The following is a 17,653-nucleotide window of genomic DNA, read 5'->3' on the forward strand; positions in this document are numbered from 1 at the left end:
GCGGGCAGAGGTTGAGCAGTAGAGGAGGCACAATGTCTCAGAATTCGAACAGTATCTTCAGCGATTACCTACGTTTTATAAAATTGACAATTTTTGCGTTTATTTCGATTGCGCAACCCCCCCCCCCCCCCTCCAAAATGTGAAAGACTTTTGCTGTAATTGCATGGCAGTAACGGTCGAATGTTGTAAGTTTTATATATGAATTAATTCTCTTTACCCCTCCAGTACCATATAAAATTTGACAAGCAGAACTTTTAAATAGCAATTTTCTGTTTTGCAATAGACTGCTTTGAGAAATCTCCATACGACAGTCTTTTGAGTGAAGTTCATCCCCTTTGGATCTCCTTCCGTGCTCCCCTTATAATTTGAAAAAGTGTGATACTACCCGGTCAGAAAAAAATTAAAATAATTTAATTTTCAAACGTATTAGAAGGTTGAAAAAATTTCTTGCTACCTAAAGAAAATTGCATTTGTACGACAAGAATTGAAAGCGTGGTGTGACGTATTTTATAACTATTTTTTATATATTGCTACATATATTTTTGATACGTTGCTACATTGATATAACAAAAAAATTATAAGGTGAATTATTATTTTTAGCATAACATTCAAAAATTTATTTTCCTAGGACTATTAAGTCAATACGTATATTTAAATCTTGAGAAGAACTTCCAGCCTTATTTGTATTATTTTAATATGATTAACTCCTTCCTCCATAAAACTTATTTCGAAAAATTCACCAAAATTGGAGGGAATGTAGATATTTCCACACACAAAAAGCTCTATTTGAAACACCAGAAACATTGAATTAATTAAAATTGAAGCCTTGCAATTAAAAGCATTTTAGTTAGATTCAATTATATGCTTTTTATGGTTTATTTGCAATTACATGGTTTTTGATAATTTTCAATTCAAACATTAAATTATGGCGCTATGCACAAGTTGAATAAAACACTCTACGCTTTATCTCATCCTACGCTTTATCTCAGTCTTAAGCAATTTAAAGTTTCCAGGTAAAAAAAATAGATTGTCTTTAAATTCTTAGACGTTTGAAAATTGAAGTATTTTTCTTAATATGTTTTTTTTTAATCTACTCAACACTTATCGTCATTCATGCTTGAAAAGATTTGAAGAAATTTCATAACTACTCAAGTACCTTAATCATATTTAATTTTTCAGTGCTGACGCAATAACTCAGTGCTGCCAAGTGTCTTTTATAAGATAGCGGAGCTTTAATGGCGAAAATACGCCCAGTGCGTTACCTTTCGAGCAAAAAAGTACCAAAGTTGTGATTTTCTAAATAAATTGCCTTGTAATGTGCGCTTCAATTAAAAAATGAATAGTTAAAATGAGCGACCACATCAAATTAAAAGAGGCGGGTGATAAATGGTGGAAATGCGACCAGTAATACTAGACAACGCCTACCTTTTCTTCAAAAGAACGAAGGAATATATCAGAAGCTTCAATAAGGTAATCAACGAAGTAAGGTTTGATATTGAGCCTTTGACCTGTGATTTGTAGAAACGTTAACGAATCTTTTTTTTTTTCCTTAAACCTTAGCCCTTTGCAAAAATTTGAGCTGACTGCATTTTGTCATCTGCAATTAGGGTAAAATTCTAGTTGATTGACTTTTGGCTATCTCGGAAAGGGGCTAGGTTAGGAAAATGAAATCAGTCTTCTGCTTGAAGGAAGTACAACAAAATTGTTTTCAGCTTCACAACTTTGCTCAATCCCAATTTATAAGGTTTTAAAAATATGCAAATACATTTCCTAAATTTCGAAAAAAAAACAGGAAATGCATTTTTAGAACTAAAGACAGAGAAAAGGCAACTGGTAACTGAAAATTCAGGTAAAATGTTGTTTTGTCAAAATTTCGATAAGTATAGACCTGTCATGTAGGCGAATTTCAGGGCCCTGTAGAGGGAAGAGTGGAGGTGGGTACTTCAAAATACCTTCCTGGGATATACTTTAGCCTTTAGACTCATCCCTGAAAGTTTCATTTTCCTAACCTAACCCCTTTCCGAGATAGCCAAAAGTCAATCAACTAGAATTTCACCGCAATTAAGAGGCATATTCGTGTTTATTACTAGGAATCTGCATTGTGCACATTGCTACTTGTGCACATTAGCAATGTGCATTACTAGCATTTTATTTCTTACATCAGCCCTCCAAAAATTTGAGCTGACTGAATATTGTCATTTCCAGTTATTAGGCTTCTTCGCGTGCATTGCTGCAATATTTTAATCCTGCTGGCTTCTCACAAATACTAAGAGATGTGCGATCAATGGTGCTAGATCCTCAACATCGCCCCTCCCTCGTAAAACAACAGCTCATCTCTAGCGAGACATTTAAAACCTGCCTGACGGGGTAATCCTCAGTTAAACTGCCCATGGTGCTCCCGTAGTCCTATTATCTGAATAGGTACCAGATAATGTAGAATTAACATTGTATTATAGGAGCTGGCAAACAGTCAACTATTGATAATAGTGAAAAGTGAGAGGCAGGCAAAGTGCCTGCTTCAAAAACCTTAGGAACGTTTACTGGTATCACGGAAGCAAGGGTTAAATGAGATGGGCAGGATGCAAATGGTCTGTAGTCTGATATAATCTAGGGGTCTGGACACGTCTGGGGGTCAGGGGTGCTAATGCAAGAAATTTAGGGAGGGGCAAGGATTTTTCTTCAGGTTTTCAATGAAGATACAAAAAAAGTTTTTTTAAAAACTATGGGGGGTGCAATTTATTTTGTTTTTTCATTTTTTTTTAATGAAAATACACAAAATGTAATTTTTCAACATCCGGGGGAACAAAAACTGTTGCCTCACGGTGCCCCTGCTGTGAACACTCTGACTTCCAGTTGTGGCAAACTACTCAAAATAGGATTTTTCCCTTGGTATACTTGTTGAAGAGAAACTTTCTGCAATATGATTGTAATTAGTTTTCATTCCAGTCTAATGTGAATTAAAAGTGTGACATTTTTGACAGGCTATCAAACATCATGTATCAAGTTTCAATTTCCCTTGCAGACTTGTTTAACTTAATTATGATGAAATTTCTTTCTTAATAGCTTCCTTGGAAGTCATCACATTCTTTGACATGTTGATAATTGTTTATGGATATAAACTCGTTTTCTGAAATGACACCAGCAAAGAATACGTCACGAAACTGTAACTGTCGTACCTCTGTGGGCGGATTTCTGGGGGAAGGCACAGGGGTTTATCCAGGATTTTCGTTGGATGGGTACTTTTGTTAGGGGAGGAGCGGGGCTCTACAAAAATTTGCAAAACGTAACAAAAGTTTGTTTGCATGCATTTTTGTTAATTCTGCACAGGTCGGATAAAAATTTTGGGGTTTCAAACTAGGATACCCTCCCCTGAATGCAGCCCTGGGAGGAGATATATTGGATGGGTACAATTTAAAAAATTAATTTTACGGAACAATATATATCTTCATACCTAGGGGGTGGGTGTGGTGCAAATGTCAATCCCTTCTAATTTACAGAAGCCCGGGGAGTAGGTTGTATTTTAAAAGGAAAAGAATATATCAAAACAGAGGTTATGAACTAATTCAATGGTGATGGACTCTTTTGTCTTAAGAGTGGCCGTTAATGGTAAATTGTTTATTTAAATTATATGTTTTGAATGAAAGTAAAATGTCTATGTCTATGTCAATATTTTACTGGGAAAACGAAGACATAGGGACATATAAAGAGGAGGCTAGGGAGGGAGTATGTAAGAAAGATCTGTAAACGTGACATCCTCTTCGGAAAAATGCAAGATTTTGTATACTTGTTGTTCAGGACTTGGAAGCTCCGCCTCCAGGTATTTGGAAGTCTCTTCCCTATTTTCTAATATTATGCAATTTGTATTATACAATCTTTCGATAGCTAAATTTAAAATTAATGTGTATTACATTTTTTTAATAATGTGTTTATTTTGCGTTTACACATTTTATACATATAATTAACGTAATATGTAGATTTATTGACGCATATATTGTTATCAACGATATTTTCTTTAGGTCTTATATATTGCTATCGAAACCTGAAATCTGAAGTTTTTTTGGGGGGGGCTTTCAAAAGGCCCCTTCTTTTCTCTGAAGGGAGCTGCGGAGCCTGGGGAGGAGGTTATTTTATTTCATTTTGAAAAATTGAAGAGCACATAAAAAGGAGACGTTATAAAAATAAGATTTTACCCTGAAAAAAGGAGAAAATGGGAAATAAGAAAGAAGATCAGCCAGTTTATTTGACCTGGGATTTGAGTAAAAATTTTACAGAATTCTTTTGTGGGTAACATTCTATATGAAAATTTTAGGCTTTAACTTTGGGTTTTTAAGGATATATATATATATATATTCAAATATATGTATAACTCCGAGTTAAGGTGTATAAAAGTATAGATTTTTTTTTGTTTTGCAAATTATTTTTTGAGTTTAAATTAGCTAGATTACTAAGTTTTACTCAATTTTTCGAACTATGGTGCTAGATGGCAATTAATGTTGTCTTAGAGTATGGATTACTAAATAATGTCTGTCATCGCTTTTTTGTTTTTCAGACGAAGTTGGACTTGAGTGTCTTCGACTGGCAAAATTCCGTTACTGATTGGTTCGATCTTGGCCCTGGAAGTGACTAATTATCGCTCTTTATCAACTTTTCGCTTAAAAACTCTGTTACTGATTGGTTCGATCTTGTTTCTGGAAGTGGCTAATTATCGCTCTTTATCAACTTCTCCCTTCAAAATTTCGTTACTCATTGGTTCGATCTTGGCCCCAGAAGTGACTAATTATTGCTCTTTATCAACTTCTCGCTTCAAAACTCTGTTCTGATTGGTTCGATCTTGGCCCTGGAAGTGACTAATTATCCCTCTTTATCAACTTCTCGCTTCGAATTTCTGTTACCGATTGGTTCGACCTTGGCCCTCGAAGTGACTAACTATCTCTCTTTATCAACTTCTTGCTTCACTCTCTTATTTATGAAAATCAGTCTTATTGAAATGTTTGAAACGTTTGCTTAACTCATTTATTGAAACGTTTGATTTACTGAAAATGTATTCGAATTCATTTGGTTTAGCCCTTTATCACCAAGCTGTATTTCTTTGCTTCTTTTGCTTTCTTACTCTTATGCACGGCTGTAACATTCGAACCGTAAATAGTTAATTTTTTACCAGGGGTGCTAATTAGGAAGGGGCAGATTCTACCCCCTCCCTCCCTCCTTGGATTTTGTAAAATACCAAGATTTAGCATTGTAATTAAAAAAAAATTAAAAAAATATAATTTCTCCACTCCCTCCTTCCCCTGAATTTTGATAAATGCCATTTTTTGCATCTTCATTTAAAAAGCGTTTCTGTTCTTATTTAACGTTTTATTCCAATTTGAACACGATAGTTAGTCACTGTACGACCTTGAGTTTAATTTTATTTACCCAAAACAGGAAATTAGGAAGGGGGCAGATTCTCCCCCTCCCCTCCTCGGATTTTGGAAATAAACAGAATTTAGCCTTGCCATTAAAAAATGAAAAAATATAATTTCTCCACCCCTCCTCCCCCCTGAAACATGCCATTTTTGCATCTTCATTTAAAAAAAGTTTTTGTTCTTATTCAACTTTTTATTCCAGTTTGAACACGATAGTTAGTCACTGTACGACCTTGAGTTTAATTTTATTTACTCAAAACAGGAAAGAAAACTACAAAAAGAAAGCCAAACAAAGTTTAAAGTTGAAGAACGGCTTAACCAAACGACAAAAAGAAAAGATTAAAGAAGAAAGCTTCTAATAAAATATGAATCTTGTTTATACTACCTTTAGGTAAGTGTGTCTACCTGGGAATAACCTTGAGTTCGAGTGTAATTACCCAAATAAAGAAGTATAAAGAAGAGGCTTCAAAATAAATAAGAAAGTTTAGGCGCATCATACTTTGAATATAACCCTAAGTAGAGTATTTTTAGCCAAAAAATAAAAGACTAACCAAGAAAACTTCCAAAGAAATAACATGAATTGCACATTAAACTCTCGATAAAAACTTGAGTTTAGCATGTTTATATGAGGACTTTGGTCTTCAGTTTAAGTATGGTTAGCCAAAACAGAAGAGAATAAGCGAGAGACTTATAACTAAATAAGAAAGTTTATGATACATTACAATTTAGATACAACCTCGAGAAGAATATATTTGGCCCAAAAAATAAAAGACCAAAGAAGATGGTCTTTTAAAAGACCAAAGAAGATGGCTTCCAAAAAAAAGAAAGCTTATTGTACATTCTACTCCAATAGGAGCGCCTTAGCTTCGCCTCGAGTTAAACTGAGATAGACGGGTGCAATCGCCTCAATTGACCAAACCAAACCAGTTGACGTTCGCATTCGCTTTGATTCAGACCAAATTAAATAATGAGTGACAGTGAAATAGTGATTGGACTATTGGACAGTTTAGTTGATGAAGATTATGAACGTGGAAGGCGAAATAAAGCTCATTCGCGTCGCAGAATACTCTCAAGTGAGAGTGATAGTGATCATAGAACAAATAGTGGCTCTCGGAGCCCAGAGTTTCAAACTCATGCTCGATATGGCTCTCGGAGCCCTCAAATTAGTTCTAGGAATGACAAATCTAGCTCTCGGAGCCCACAAATAGGTTCTAGAACCATAAGAACTGGCTCTGTGAGCCCCGTAAAAATCCATGACAAAAAGCGGAAGGCTTCTCCGGAAAAGCGAAAAGGTAAAAGATTAAAAGAAAACACGTCAAATGACTCTCTATTCAAAAAGATTTCTGAGGAACGTTCTGGTAACAAAGAGGGTCCCAAGATCCATAAAAAACTTGCCAAAGTTGCAAATAGAGCTTTCTCCGAGCCTTTGGAAATAGGGAAGCTAAAAGATTTATTTGAGCGCCACCCTAGGCCTGCGAATACAGATAAAATTGTTGTTCCCAAGGTGAATAGTGAGATTTGGGCCACTCTCTCAGCACGTGCTAAGCAGAGGGATGCTAAGGCACTTCAAGTGCAGCGGACAATTGTTCACTCAACCTTTTGTGTTTTAGAGGCAGTAAATGATGTTCTTGAGCTCGAAAATGAGCATATCAAAGAAAAGGTTGTTAAAAACCTAACAGATGCAGTTCACATGCTTGGCCTCACCAATTATGATTTAAGTCTAAAAAGACGCCATGCGATGAAATTCGAGTTGAGCCCAGATCCCATGGTGGCATCCGCTTTATGCGCTCCCGAAGTCAAAGTCACGGAGTTTCTTTTTGGCAAAGATGTTGCAAAAACAACGTCCAAAGCCAAATCCGTGGCGGATTTGAAAAAATCATTTGGAAGACCAAAAAACGTGCAAGGGGGGGCCTACCGTTATCGCCGATGGCAGAACGAGGCTCCCCGTCCATTCTATCGAAAAAAGCAGAACCAGGACCGTCAGGAGAGGTCGAAATTCCAGAACTTTCAGAAAAGGGATCGCAAATAGGTGGTATGTACCATTTAACATACCCTGACCTTGAGTTTTATGATTTTGTTGTAAATTTCAATAGGCAGTCCAAACATTTGGTTGATAATTTTAAAGCAGGGAGAATTAGTAAGTTTATCTCAAAATGGCAATCAATAACAAGTGATTTGAATATTTTGAATATTGTGGCTTCAGGCTATAAGATTGAATTCGAGAAAAGACCATTAAAAGCTTTGGTAACAAAAAACAAAAGTTTTACGCCTGAAGAAATGCAGGCTATACGAAAAGAAGTTTATATTTTATTGCATAAAGGAGTTATTATTAAAGTACCCGAGTTCAGAATAAAAGGAATACTTTGTGTTTCTCCCGTTTTTACGGTCCCAAAGAAAGATGGGTCTTCTCGGTTTATTTTGAATCTTAAAAAACTAAACGAAAGTATTAAATATTACCATTTTAAAATGGAAAGTGTTCAGTCTGCGGTTCTTTTAATGACAAAAAATTGTTATATGGCCTCTGTTGACCTTGTTGACTTTTATTATTCATGCCCTGTTGATTTTGAGTATCAATTATGGCTTTGTTTTGAAGTAGATTGTTATTATGCTTTCACATGTATGCCAAACGGCTTATCATCTGCCCCAAGGGTTCTCACGAAACTTATGAAACCCGTTTTCTCCCTTCTTCGACGAAAAGGTTATATGTCAATTGTTTATCTAGACGATACCCTTCTTCTGGGAAGGTCAGTTTTAGAATGTCAAAACAATGTCTATGAAACAGTGAAATTACTGTCAGAGCTGGGGTTTGTAATTCACCCGGGGAAGTCAGTTCTCATTCCAAGTCAAAGAATAGAATTTCTGGGTTTTTTATTAGATTCGCGATTAATGTGTATTTCCCTGCCGGAAAGAAAAATTGAAAAGGTTCTAGATTCAGTTTCAAAAGTTCTCCGTCAAAAATCGACTACGATTCAAAATTTGGCCGAAACTCTAGGTGTTCTTGTTTCAACCTTCCCAGCAGTGGAATTAGGGCCTTTATATTACCGGAAAGCGGAATCATTGAAAATTCAAGCACTAAAGCACGCGAAGGGTGATTTTGCGGCTAGGCTAACTTTAACATCCGATGTAATTTCCGAATTGCATTGGTGGTTGAACATTGCCAACCATGCGTCTAAAGCAATTGAACCTAGGTCAATTGACAAATATTTGTGTAGTGATGCATCCAAATTAGGCTGGGCACTCGTGGATGAATATTCCATGAACAGCCACAGGCGAATGGTCCTCAGAAGAGAAGGGATTTGACATCAATGTTTTAGAAACGAAGGCCGTTTATCTGGGATTAAAGTGTTTTGCTCAGGATATTAAGGGCATTCATGTCAGGCTGCGTTCAGATAATATAACCACAGTAGCTTATATAAATAAAATGGGAGGAACAAAATCTCAATTGTGTAACTATTTCGCAAATAGGATCTGGCAGTTAGTATTACAGGATAAAGGGTGGATATCTGCAGAGCATGTGCCAGGAGTTGCTAATATCGCGGATAAAGCATCTCGAAAATTTGATAATGAAAAAGAATGGAAATTGAATTCTAGAATATTCGTTATTTTGAATTCGTTGGTATGTCAGTCGATAGATATTGATCTGTTTGCAACCAGATTAAATTTTCAGATTAAACCATTTGTTTCTTGGAAACCAGATCCAGAATGTTTTTTCGTAGATGCATTTGCAATGAGTTGGGAGCCTCATTTCTTTTATGCCTTTCCCCCATTTAGCTTACTTCTGAGGACCCTTCAGAAGGTAGAGACAGATCAGGCAACTGGTATTTTGATTTTCCCAAACTGGACCACACAAGTTTGGTATCCCTTACTATTAAAGCTCTTAATAGGAAGTCCTATACTTTTACCAAATGATACTTTTACTTTGTCTCTTCCACAGAAACCGACCTTACACCATCCATTGTCCAAAACGTTACGCCTAGCGGCTTGTGTCGTCTCCGGCAAGGGCTTCACCACCAAGGATATTCTCCTTCCACAGTCGATATTATCATGGATGGATGGCGGGATTCAACTAAGCGTCAGTACAGGGTTTACATTGAAAAATGGATCGACTTTTGTGGAAGAAACACAATCCAGGCCTTGGAGGCAACTGTACCGGAGACTTTGACCTTTCTTACGGAACTGTTTTACTCAGGTGTTGGATACAGTGCTATTAATACTGCGAAGAGTGCTTTATCCGCAATTTTACCAAGCCTTCAGTTAGGCAGTAATCACATCACTAAGAAATTCATGAGAGGTGTCTTTAATAGAAGGCCTAGTCTACCCAAGATTTCTAGTATTTGGGATGTAAAATGTGTATTCGATCTATTTAGATTGCCAGTTTGGGATATCGAAAACCTTAAATTAAAGACACTAACACAAAAATTAGCGGTTTTATTGATTCTATCGGCTTGTGAAAGAGTTCAGTTGTTGGCCAGTTTGTCACTTAATAATATGATAAATAATGACGATGGAAGTTTTGATTTTCAAATTAATGTGCTATTAAAAACAACGAAACCGGGAAACCACAAATCAGTAGTTAAATTTCGACCTTTTCAAGAGTCGTCCCTTTGTCCGGTGACGCACTTAGCTAGGTATATTAGAATGACGTCATACCTGAATAGAGACGACGCACTTTTTCTTACATATCGTAAGCCTTATACCGCTGCGTCCAAGTCATCTATTTCTAGATGGATAAAAGAAGTATTATTTCTTGCAGGTATAGATACCAGTGTTTACGGTGCTCATAGCACACGGTCTGCCTCAACGTCCCACCTTAAAGCAAGAGGAGTTGATGTTGACCAAATCATAAGATATGTAGGCTGGACAAATGCTAAAACATTTGCAAGGTTTTATAATAAACCAATTGAAAGTGAAAAACAGTTATCTGTTTTTTGAAGTCACTCATCGCATTCTGTTATATTTGAATTATTTTACTATAAATGAAATTTTGTACAGCGGCCTCTTTTTATTGAATAGGGCTATTATTGGTCATTAGTGTTGGTTTAGCTCATGCTGAACTTTAAAATCTCAGTTTAACTCGAGGCGAAGCTAAGGCGCTCCTATTGGAGTAGAATTTATAAATTAAACGAAAACTTACCAAGTTTGAAGTTTGATTGTAATTCTACTCCAAAGAAGGAGCGCCAGCGTAGCTGAGAGTTCAACTGCCCTCCCAATTTCCCTTCCCGTTGAACTCTCAGCGTTTCATCATGAGCTTAACCACCGCATACTACAACGACTTTAAAACACTGGTTTGGTTTGGTCAATTGAGGCGATTGCACCCGTCTATCTCAGTTGAACTCTCAGCTACGCTGGCGCTCCTTCTTTGGAGTAGAATTACAATCAAACTTCAAACTTGGTAAGTTTTCGTTTAATTTATAAATCAAACTCAGAATATGGCTTTGAGTTAAGTGTCCTTACTCGGGGACAATCTTGAGTTTAAGCATGTTTAGACCAAAAAAGAAAGACTAGAGAATGGAGCTTCAAAGAAAAAGAAAGATTATTGTATATTAAACTCAACATGAATGAATTCGGATACACAAAATAACAAAAGAAAGACTAGAGAATGAAGCTTACAAAAAGAAATACTAGAGAATGAAGCTTACAAAAAGAAAGACTAGGGAATGAAGCTTCAAAGAAGAAGAAAGATTATTATATATTAAACTCAACATGAATGAATCCGGATACACAAAATAACAAAAGAAAGACTAGAGAATGAAGCTTACAAAAAGAAAGACTAGAGAATGAAGCTTACAAAAAGAAAGACTAGGGAATGAAGCTTCAAAGAAAAAGAAAGATTATTATATATTAAACTCAACATGAATGAATTCGGATACACAAAATAACGGAAAAGTTCGAACATACTAAATAATTTATATATATATATATATATATATATATATATATATATATATATATATATATATATATATATATATATATATATGTATATATATATATATATATATATATATATATATATATATATATATATATATATATATATATATATATGTATTCATGTTGGTATTCCAAAGACAGCTTTAAAAAAAACAATTGCAGCTATTATATTCGTTTTTTTTCAATTTGTTCTTTTGTGCGTTGAGTTATAATTTATATTTAAATTAAATTTTATATTGAAATTAAAATTTCAGCCTTTAAAGAGTCATTTTTATGTTCAGAGCATCTAAGTTGAAATATGTCGACTGATCAACAATTATTCTTAAAATAAATGACATCAAACTTAGTTTATAAAGGTATAAAAGATAAATAACTAAAAATAATTGATATTTCACTTTAAAATTACCTTAGGCTACTATTAAGAAATATACTTTTTCTAATTGAAAGCCCAGAAAACTGATAGATAATATCAAAAATCGTCTTTTTTTGCTGTAATTTGTCATTATTATTTTTTTTAATCTGCCATTGCGGCAATTACCTTTACTATGTTTTCTTTGTTTTCGTTTGTGAGTTCAATTATTATTCATATTACTTTTTTGCTTTTTTTTTGCCTAGAGGGAGTCGTTATGCTCGAAGTATGAAGATCGGAATACACCAATTAAAAAAAAAAATTAATAAAAAATTAAAACATTTCTTCAATTGATTTAAAGCTACTAATCAAAAATATATCTGTTCCTAAATTAAGTGCCCAGAAAACCTGCAAATTGTGGTCTAAAAGTTTCCGTTTTTGAATATTTTTTGTGTTTTTCTGTGTGTGTTTTTCAATTCTTGTTAATATTCAAAAATTGATGGCAATATCAGCTATTACTCTCTCTACTTCTTCTTAATGTTTTTGTGTCGAGTCAAGTTATTATTTTCTACTTTTTTTGTCTTGATTTTATTGAAGGAAGTCATTATTTAATTTTAAGTATTGGTATTAAAATACACTCATTGTTACCCACGTTCTGACAGTATGTTTAACGTGAAAAGGTTTAAAAAGAATAATTTTAAAATGAGTTACACGCCTTAATTTTAAAATTACTTTAAAAAGTCGTATGTGGTTGAAACTATATATTCAGAAAACCTGACAAGTTGTTATCAAAAATCATCTTTTTTCGTTTTTTCTTTTGCTTTTTTCTGGGATTTAATTATCCTTCTTGATTGTCTATAAATTACAGCTTATGCTGACGATTGCAGCTATTACTTCCTCTTTTTTTTGTATTGAGCTAATTCATTATTTCTATATTTTTTTGTATTGAGCTAATTCATTATTTCTATATTTTTTTGTATTGAGCCAATTCATTATTTCTATTTTTTAGTCTCTGTTTTATAGAGAAATCATTATTAGGTTTTAGTTATGGACATCGATTAGTGTACAAATTTTGGTAGCATGTCTGATATATGAAAGATAAAAGACTTAAGGCCTCGGCTCGTCCCCCTCAAAACAAAACCACAATTATCTCGTATTTCTTGGCATTTTTTATTCAATTTATCAAATAAAATTTGTTTTTTGCTATTCCCACCTCCACCCCCACCCGCCCCAAAAAAGGTGCCTGCCTGAAATAAATAGTCATTAATCTATGCTAGAAAACTTTATGAGCCCTGGCAAATATAAGGATTCACTTCAGTATAGACTTAAAACTAAAACTTCCCTTGATGTTTATATTCCCGTTGAAACATGCGCTTTTTTGGCAAAGCCTATAGCTGCAACGTGCGCTAAAATTCAGGGGTGTGGAGTAGGAGTCAAATTTTTAGTAAATTTTTGCTGAATGGAGTAGGAGTTGGAGTAACAGAAATAATTTAAGAACCTTTGAGCTTGAGTTATGGAAACACATAATGGCTGGAGTCAAGCCAAATACTCCTAATACTACTAAAAAGTGGTAATAACAAACAAAATTATTATTTTAGACTAATTATAGACTATAACTAGCCTAAAATATTACTATTCTGTGTTTCTCTGATTAATATCAATTTCTCTCATTAATATCTGCAGTAAATTAGCGGGGATATTGGAGTCAAGAGTTCTTCCTCCTTCAGAAAAAATGTTAGGAGTTGAAGGAATTATATTTAAAGATTCAGGAGTCAGAGTTAGAGTTGGTAATAAAGTGAACCAACTCCACGGCCCTGCCAAGATTACAATATACTGTATTGATTAATTTCTGCCGTATACAGAGGGGACGGTTACTGGATGTTGTCCCCCTGAAATTTCAGCCAATTGGTAAAAAACAACAAAAATACATTTAAACATATTTTTTATGCGTTGTGTCAAGTTCCTCCCTTTTTTCTTACCCCCCTTCTCTCTTCCTAAAAAAAATAGATATACCCTTGCCAGGGAGGTTTAGGTTTTGTCGTCCCATCGTATTGGAAGTTCCTTCTTTTTTGAAATGGCAAATTAAAAAAACAATTATAATTCCCTAGTAGCATTTTTGTCTAAGGATTTGAGTCCCATCTTTTTAATATTAATTATTTAAGACAAAACCTTTTCTAATCACCCCAACTCTTACATTTGATTTTCTAAATCACAGTCTAAATTGGTTGTAAAAAAGAGTCAGTAATATCACTATCGAATTCTATCATATCACTTCGACTTTTTCTTCGAAAAGGAAAGAGGAACGTAATCCAATTATCGCAAAAATGTAATTCCAAAAATTTCATTTGGTAATTAGATACAGCTGAATTTCAGCTATCGTAGCGAAATTGTTGTATCATTTCGAAACATTAAAACTTCAGAAAAATAACAAACTTAATCCTAAAACTTGATCTAAACTTAATAGAAAGGGTAATAACTTTCCAAAAATAGAGATACTAAATAGAGATGATATTAGCTTCATATTAAAACTTAAATTAAAAAAACATATGACTGAAGAATATTAGAAAAACTTGTTCAAAGAACATAAGCCCAAATTCGTAACTAACTAAAAAGTAAATTAAACAAACAAATTTAGAGAAAATTGTATATATGCGCCATAACAAGACTAACATACATTCACGAATTCTTGATAGCTTTAAAGACTTTAATACTGCAATAAAAAATGATGCAAATAAGCCTTTTTACCGTGCCAGTGTTGTCGCTTTTTTTTCTTTTTTTTTTAGTATTAATGCTGATTAGTTATAATGTTATTTCATGGTATATCCATATTGCTAAACTATGTATATAACTGTGTTTTCCAAAATCAATCATCATTAATTATAATTAGTAATTTCTTATTGGCTCCACCCTAAAATGAGTAATATCTACAAACCCAACCCTTGCACATGATCGTAATAATGAACATAGAATAACATTATAGTTCCTTCTGCATATATAATACTGAGAATCGACCAACTTATTTTGTTACCTTATGTTTAAAAACGCAAATAGTAATAAATATTTAATTATCTTTACTTATGGTTGATTTTGGAACGCACCCGAAGCTCCAGGAGATTCCAAAAAAATGATGTCTATTTCTCTTATTTTTGGTATTTTAGAAAAAAGTGTTAACACTATTTATTTCTTTTTCAATTCAGCTTTTAGAATATTGCCATTTTTTAATTTTTTGTTGTTGATTTTCTCAATGCTTTCTCCTAATTGGCTTGATTTGGTTGATGGCTGCAATAAATCCAGTTAAAAACTATTGGTAATGGTGGTAAAACTGGTAAAAAACTATGGTAATTTTTCAAAAGAATTTGAAAAAAATGGCAGTATTGTCAAATGATATATGTCTGATTAGCAGCTAGTCCTGGTGAAGGATCTGAACTTTATTTGTTATTTTATGCACTGTTTTTTCTGTATTAAAAATAAACTCTATTAACCCGATTATCTGTGTTCTACTTTGAGGAAGTTGTCTCTCTCGTGGATGGCCTGTCTGTTTCACAAAATTTACCTCACCTTGGACCTTAGCCCGTCCGATGCCCCTTGTATAGGTGACCCGCATCGCTCATGGCTGGCCTTTCTTTCTCACAAGATTTACCTTATCTAGGAATTTAACTCCTCCTGTACCTCTTGTGTGGGTGGCCTGTCTCCTTCATCCGTATGCTTTCAAGGCGTGTTTTTTAGCCTTACTGTCGTCTTATGCATTCTTATTGCCACTGGATAAGCATGTTTGGAGGTCTGGATGCTGGAATGCGAGTCGCTTGATCTTAGTACCACCATCTTCACTGTCTGACAAAGTCAGGTAAGTCTGTTTGGCTTGTGTATTTGCCCATTTCCAAGTTACTGCTATACTATAGTGAGACGTTTTCTTCCTTTCACGTGTAATTTATAGGTACTCAACTGCGTATATCAGGACCGATAGAACGTTGCCACAAAAAAGCGCTGGCGTGGATTTAGTTGACTTTTATGCCCGTGAGATTCGTTGGAATGCTGAGCTTGCCTGGTCTATTCTGTTTCTCAGCTTTTTCTGAAAAATCAAAAGATTTATAATTGTAAATAATTATATATATTTTAGTTTAGATACTTCGTCTTACTATACATACATATACACATGTGTATTTCAAAGCAGATAAAACAAAAAACTTGTGTAATTAATGACAAAACGTCCCATTTATGGGCTTCTTATTTATGAAGGGCAGAGAATGTGTCGACCAAATTTTAACTCTTAGGTTAATAATTGAGAAGTGTCTGACTCATCTAACACCTTTAGTCCTCAGTTTTATAGATTATGAGCAAGCGTTAGATTCAGCTGATAGTAGAGCTCTAGCGAAGGTCTTATCCTTGAACTGTATACCAGATAAATACCTTAAAGTGGTTATTTCTGTCTACGAGAATAACACTGCTGCGGTTAAGGCAGCAAATGAGGTTAGTAGTTGGTTCCGTATTAAATCAGGAGTTAAGTATGGCTGTGCGCTATCCCCATTTATACGGATTATTTTGATGGACTTTGTCTTAAGGAGCTTTGTCTTAAGGAAAAGCAATGGGAGAGCAAGGAATCAAATGAGGAAATAAAACTTTCTTGGACTTAGATTATGCTAACGATTTAAGCATCCTAGATGAAAGTGTGAGAAAAATGAATGAGCGTTTAGAGGTTTTTGAGTTCAGGGTACTAGCTGTTAAAAACACTAAGTTACTAAAGTTAGAAATAGAAAAGATACAAAGGTGATGTTGGGTAACGAAAATATCGATCATGTGGACAGCTTCACTTACCTTGGTATCATTATCAGTAAAGACAGTGGGTGCCGTGAATACGTCAAAAGTAGAATAGCTAAGGTCTGTGGCGTTTTTTCACAGTTGTAAAAAGTTTAGAAGAAAAGAAAGATAAGTATGCGGACCAAGATTATAATATTGGAAGCCAAAGTGATGACGGTTATCAAATGTAGTTCTGAAGCATGGGCGCTCCGAAAAACGGACGAAGATTTGCTAGATGTTTTTCAGAAAAATTGCCTACGAATTGTTTTGGGTACCTGACGGACTGACCGTATTCCAAACAGTAGGCTGTACGAAAAGTGTGGTTCAATTCTGCTTTCTAGGGCTATAATGAAAGTATGGTTGAGATGACTAGGACAAGTTCTGCGGATGAAGGATGACAGATTGCCAAAGATTGTCCATGTCAGCCAACCGTCTGGAGCTAAACGGAAAGCAGGTTGTCCTGGTTGGGGTGGGAGGAAGTCTTTAGGAAAGATTTAAGGGAAACAGGAACTTCATTGGAGGATGTAAAGAGGGAGGTTTTGAAGAATTCGGTATAAAAGAGAAGTTTGCGTAGCTGTGTTGCCCTCAGGCGGCAACACAACACGTGATGCGGTGAGTCGTTACACGTGATGCGGCGGCTTGGTGATGCGGTGAGTCGTTATTAGTAGTAGTACGACGTATCTAGGTTTATTTAAGGGTATACTTTTTCTTACACTTCTTCTAGTTAGTTATCTTTTTTAGTCTTATTTCTAAACTGACTAGGCCCTTTCTGCTAGAATCTGCCGTGGGTTAATCTTTAATGGGAGTGTGCAACTAGTGCTGCAACTATGATACTATAATCTTTTATTTCTTTAAAGCTTATCTGATAGACTTTTCTATCAACAAGTGAAATGACATCATTTTTACACAGTCCTAAAATGGGCTTATGCCAGATTTGCCTCTCACCCGGACTATCAGTCTTGGCTTTTGTCACAATTAGCTATAGCCTGATGCTCGAGACTACTTGATTTTAATTTCTAACGACTACTGCAACTACAAGGACAGTGGAAACTAAATATAATTCTATGAATTGGGTAAGTGGAAAACTTACAGAAACATATTTCTTAAATAATAGGAAAAGATCGGGAATTCAATCTTTAATGAATTAAACAAAAAAAACGAGTTTTTTAAA

At 34.7% G+C, this 17,653-nt stretch overlaps 4 protein-coding genes across 15 annotated transcripts in view; all 4 read left to right on the forward strand.

Moving 5' to 3' along the window:
- LOC136038539 (extended synaptotagmin-2-like) overlaps positions 1-15,174 on the forward strand; it is a 210,858-nt gene extending 195,684 nt beyond the window's left edge. For all 11 annotated transcript variants that reach the window (XM_065721656.1, XM_065721652.1, XM_065721659.1 and 8 more), the window contains one exon: positions 4,550-15,174. In XM_065721656.1, the coding sequence (XP_065577728.1) occupies positions 4,550-4,627 (78 nt within the window). In that variant the 3' untranslated portion in view covers positions 4,628-15,174. The remainder of the gene's footprint in view (positions 1-4,549) is intronic.
- On the forward strand, positions 6,373-15,174 carry LOC136038544 (uncharacterized). 2 transcript variants are annotated; one of them, XM_065721701.1, is made up of 2 exons: positions 6,373-7,437; positions 9,340-15,174. In XM_065721701.1, the coding sequence occupies exon 1, from the start codon at positions 6,373-6,375 to the stop codon at positions 7,432-7,434; it is 1,062 nt and encodes a 353-aa protein (XP_065577773.1). In that variant the 3' UTR covers positions 7,435-7,437; positions 9,340-15,174. The 2 variants fall into 2 exon arrangements, with proteins under 2 accessions (XP_065577773.1, XP_065577774.1); XM_065721702.1 differs by having other exon boundaries at positions 10,159-15,174.
- Positions 7,440-8,705, forward strand: LOC136039002 (uncharacterized). Its single transcript, XM_065722521.1, has one exon. The coding sequence runs from the start codon at positions 7,440-7,442 to the stop codon at positions 8,703-8,705; it is 1,266 nt and encodes a 421-aa protein (XP_065578593.1).
- A 744-nt stretch (positions 15,175-15,918) lies between the features above and the next one.
- Positions 15,919-16,302, forward strand: LOC136039004 (uncharacterized). The gene has a single exon (XM_065722522.1). The coding sequence runs from the start codon at positions 15,919-15,921 to the stop codon at positions 16,300-16,302; it is 384 nt and encodes a 127-aa protein (XP_065578594.1).
- The last annotated feature ends 1,351 nt before the right edge of the window (positions 16,303-17,653 follow it).

Source organism: Artemia franciscana, chromosome 18, assembly GCF_032884065.1.
Source record: "Artemia franciscana chromosome 18, ASM3288406v1, whole genome shotgun sequence".
Lineage (NCBI taxonomy): Eukaryota > Metazoa > Arthropoda > Branchiopoda > Anostraca > Artemiidae > Artemia > Artemia franciscana.

Excerpts from the sequence above, each read along its gene's own strand:
- LOC136038544 (XM_065721701.1), top strand. The coding sequence starts at position 6,373 with ATGAGTGACAGTGAAATAGTGATTGGACTATTGGACAGTTTAGTTGAT.
- LOC136039004 (XM_065722522.1), top strand. The coding sequence starts at position 15,919 with ATGAAGGGCAGAGAATGTGTCGACCAAATTTTAACTCTTAGGTTAATA.
- LOC136039002 (XM_065722521.1), top strand. The coding sequence starts at position 7,440 with ATGTACCATTTAACATACCCTGACCTTGAGTTTTATGATTTTGTTGTA.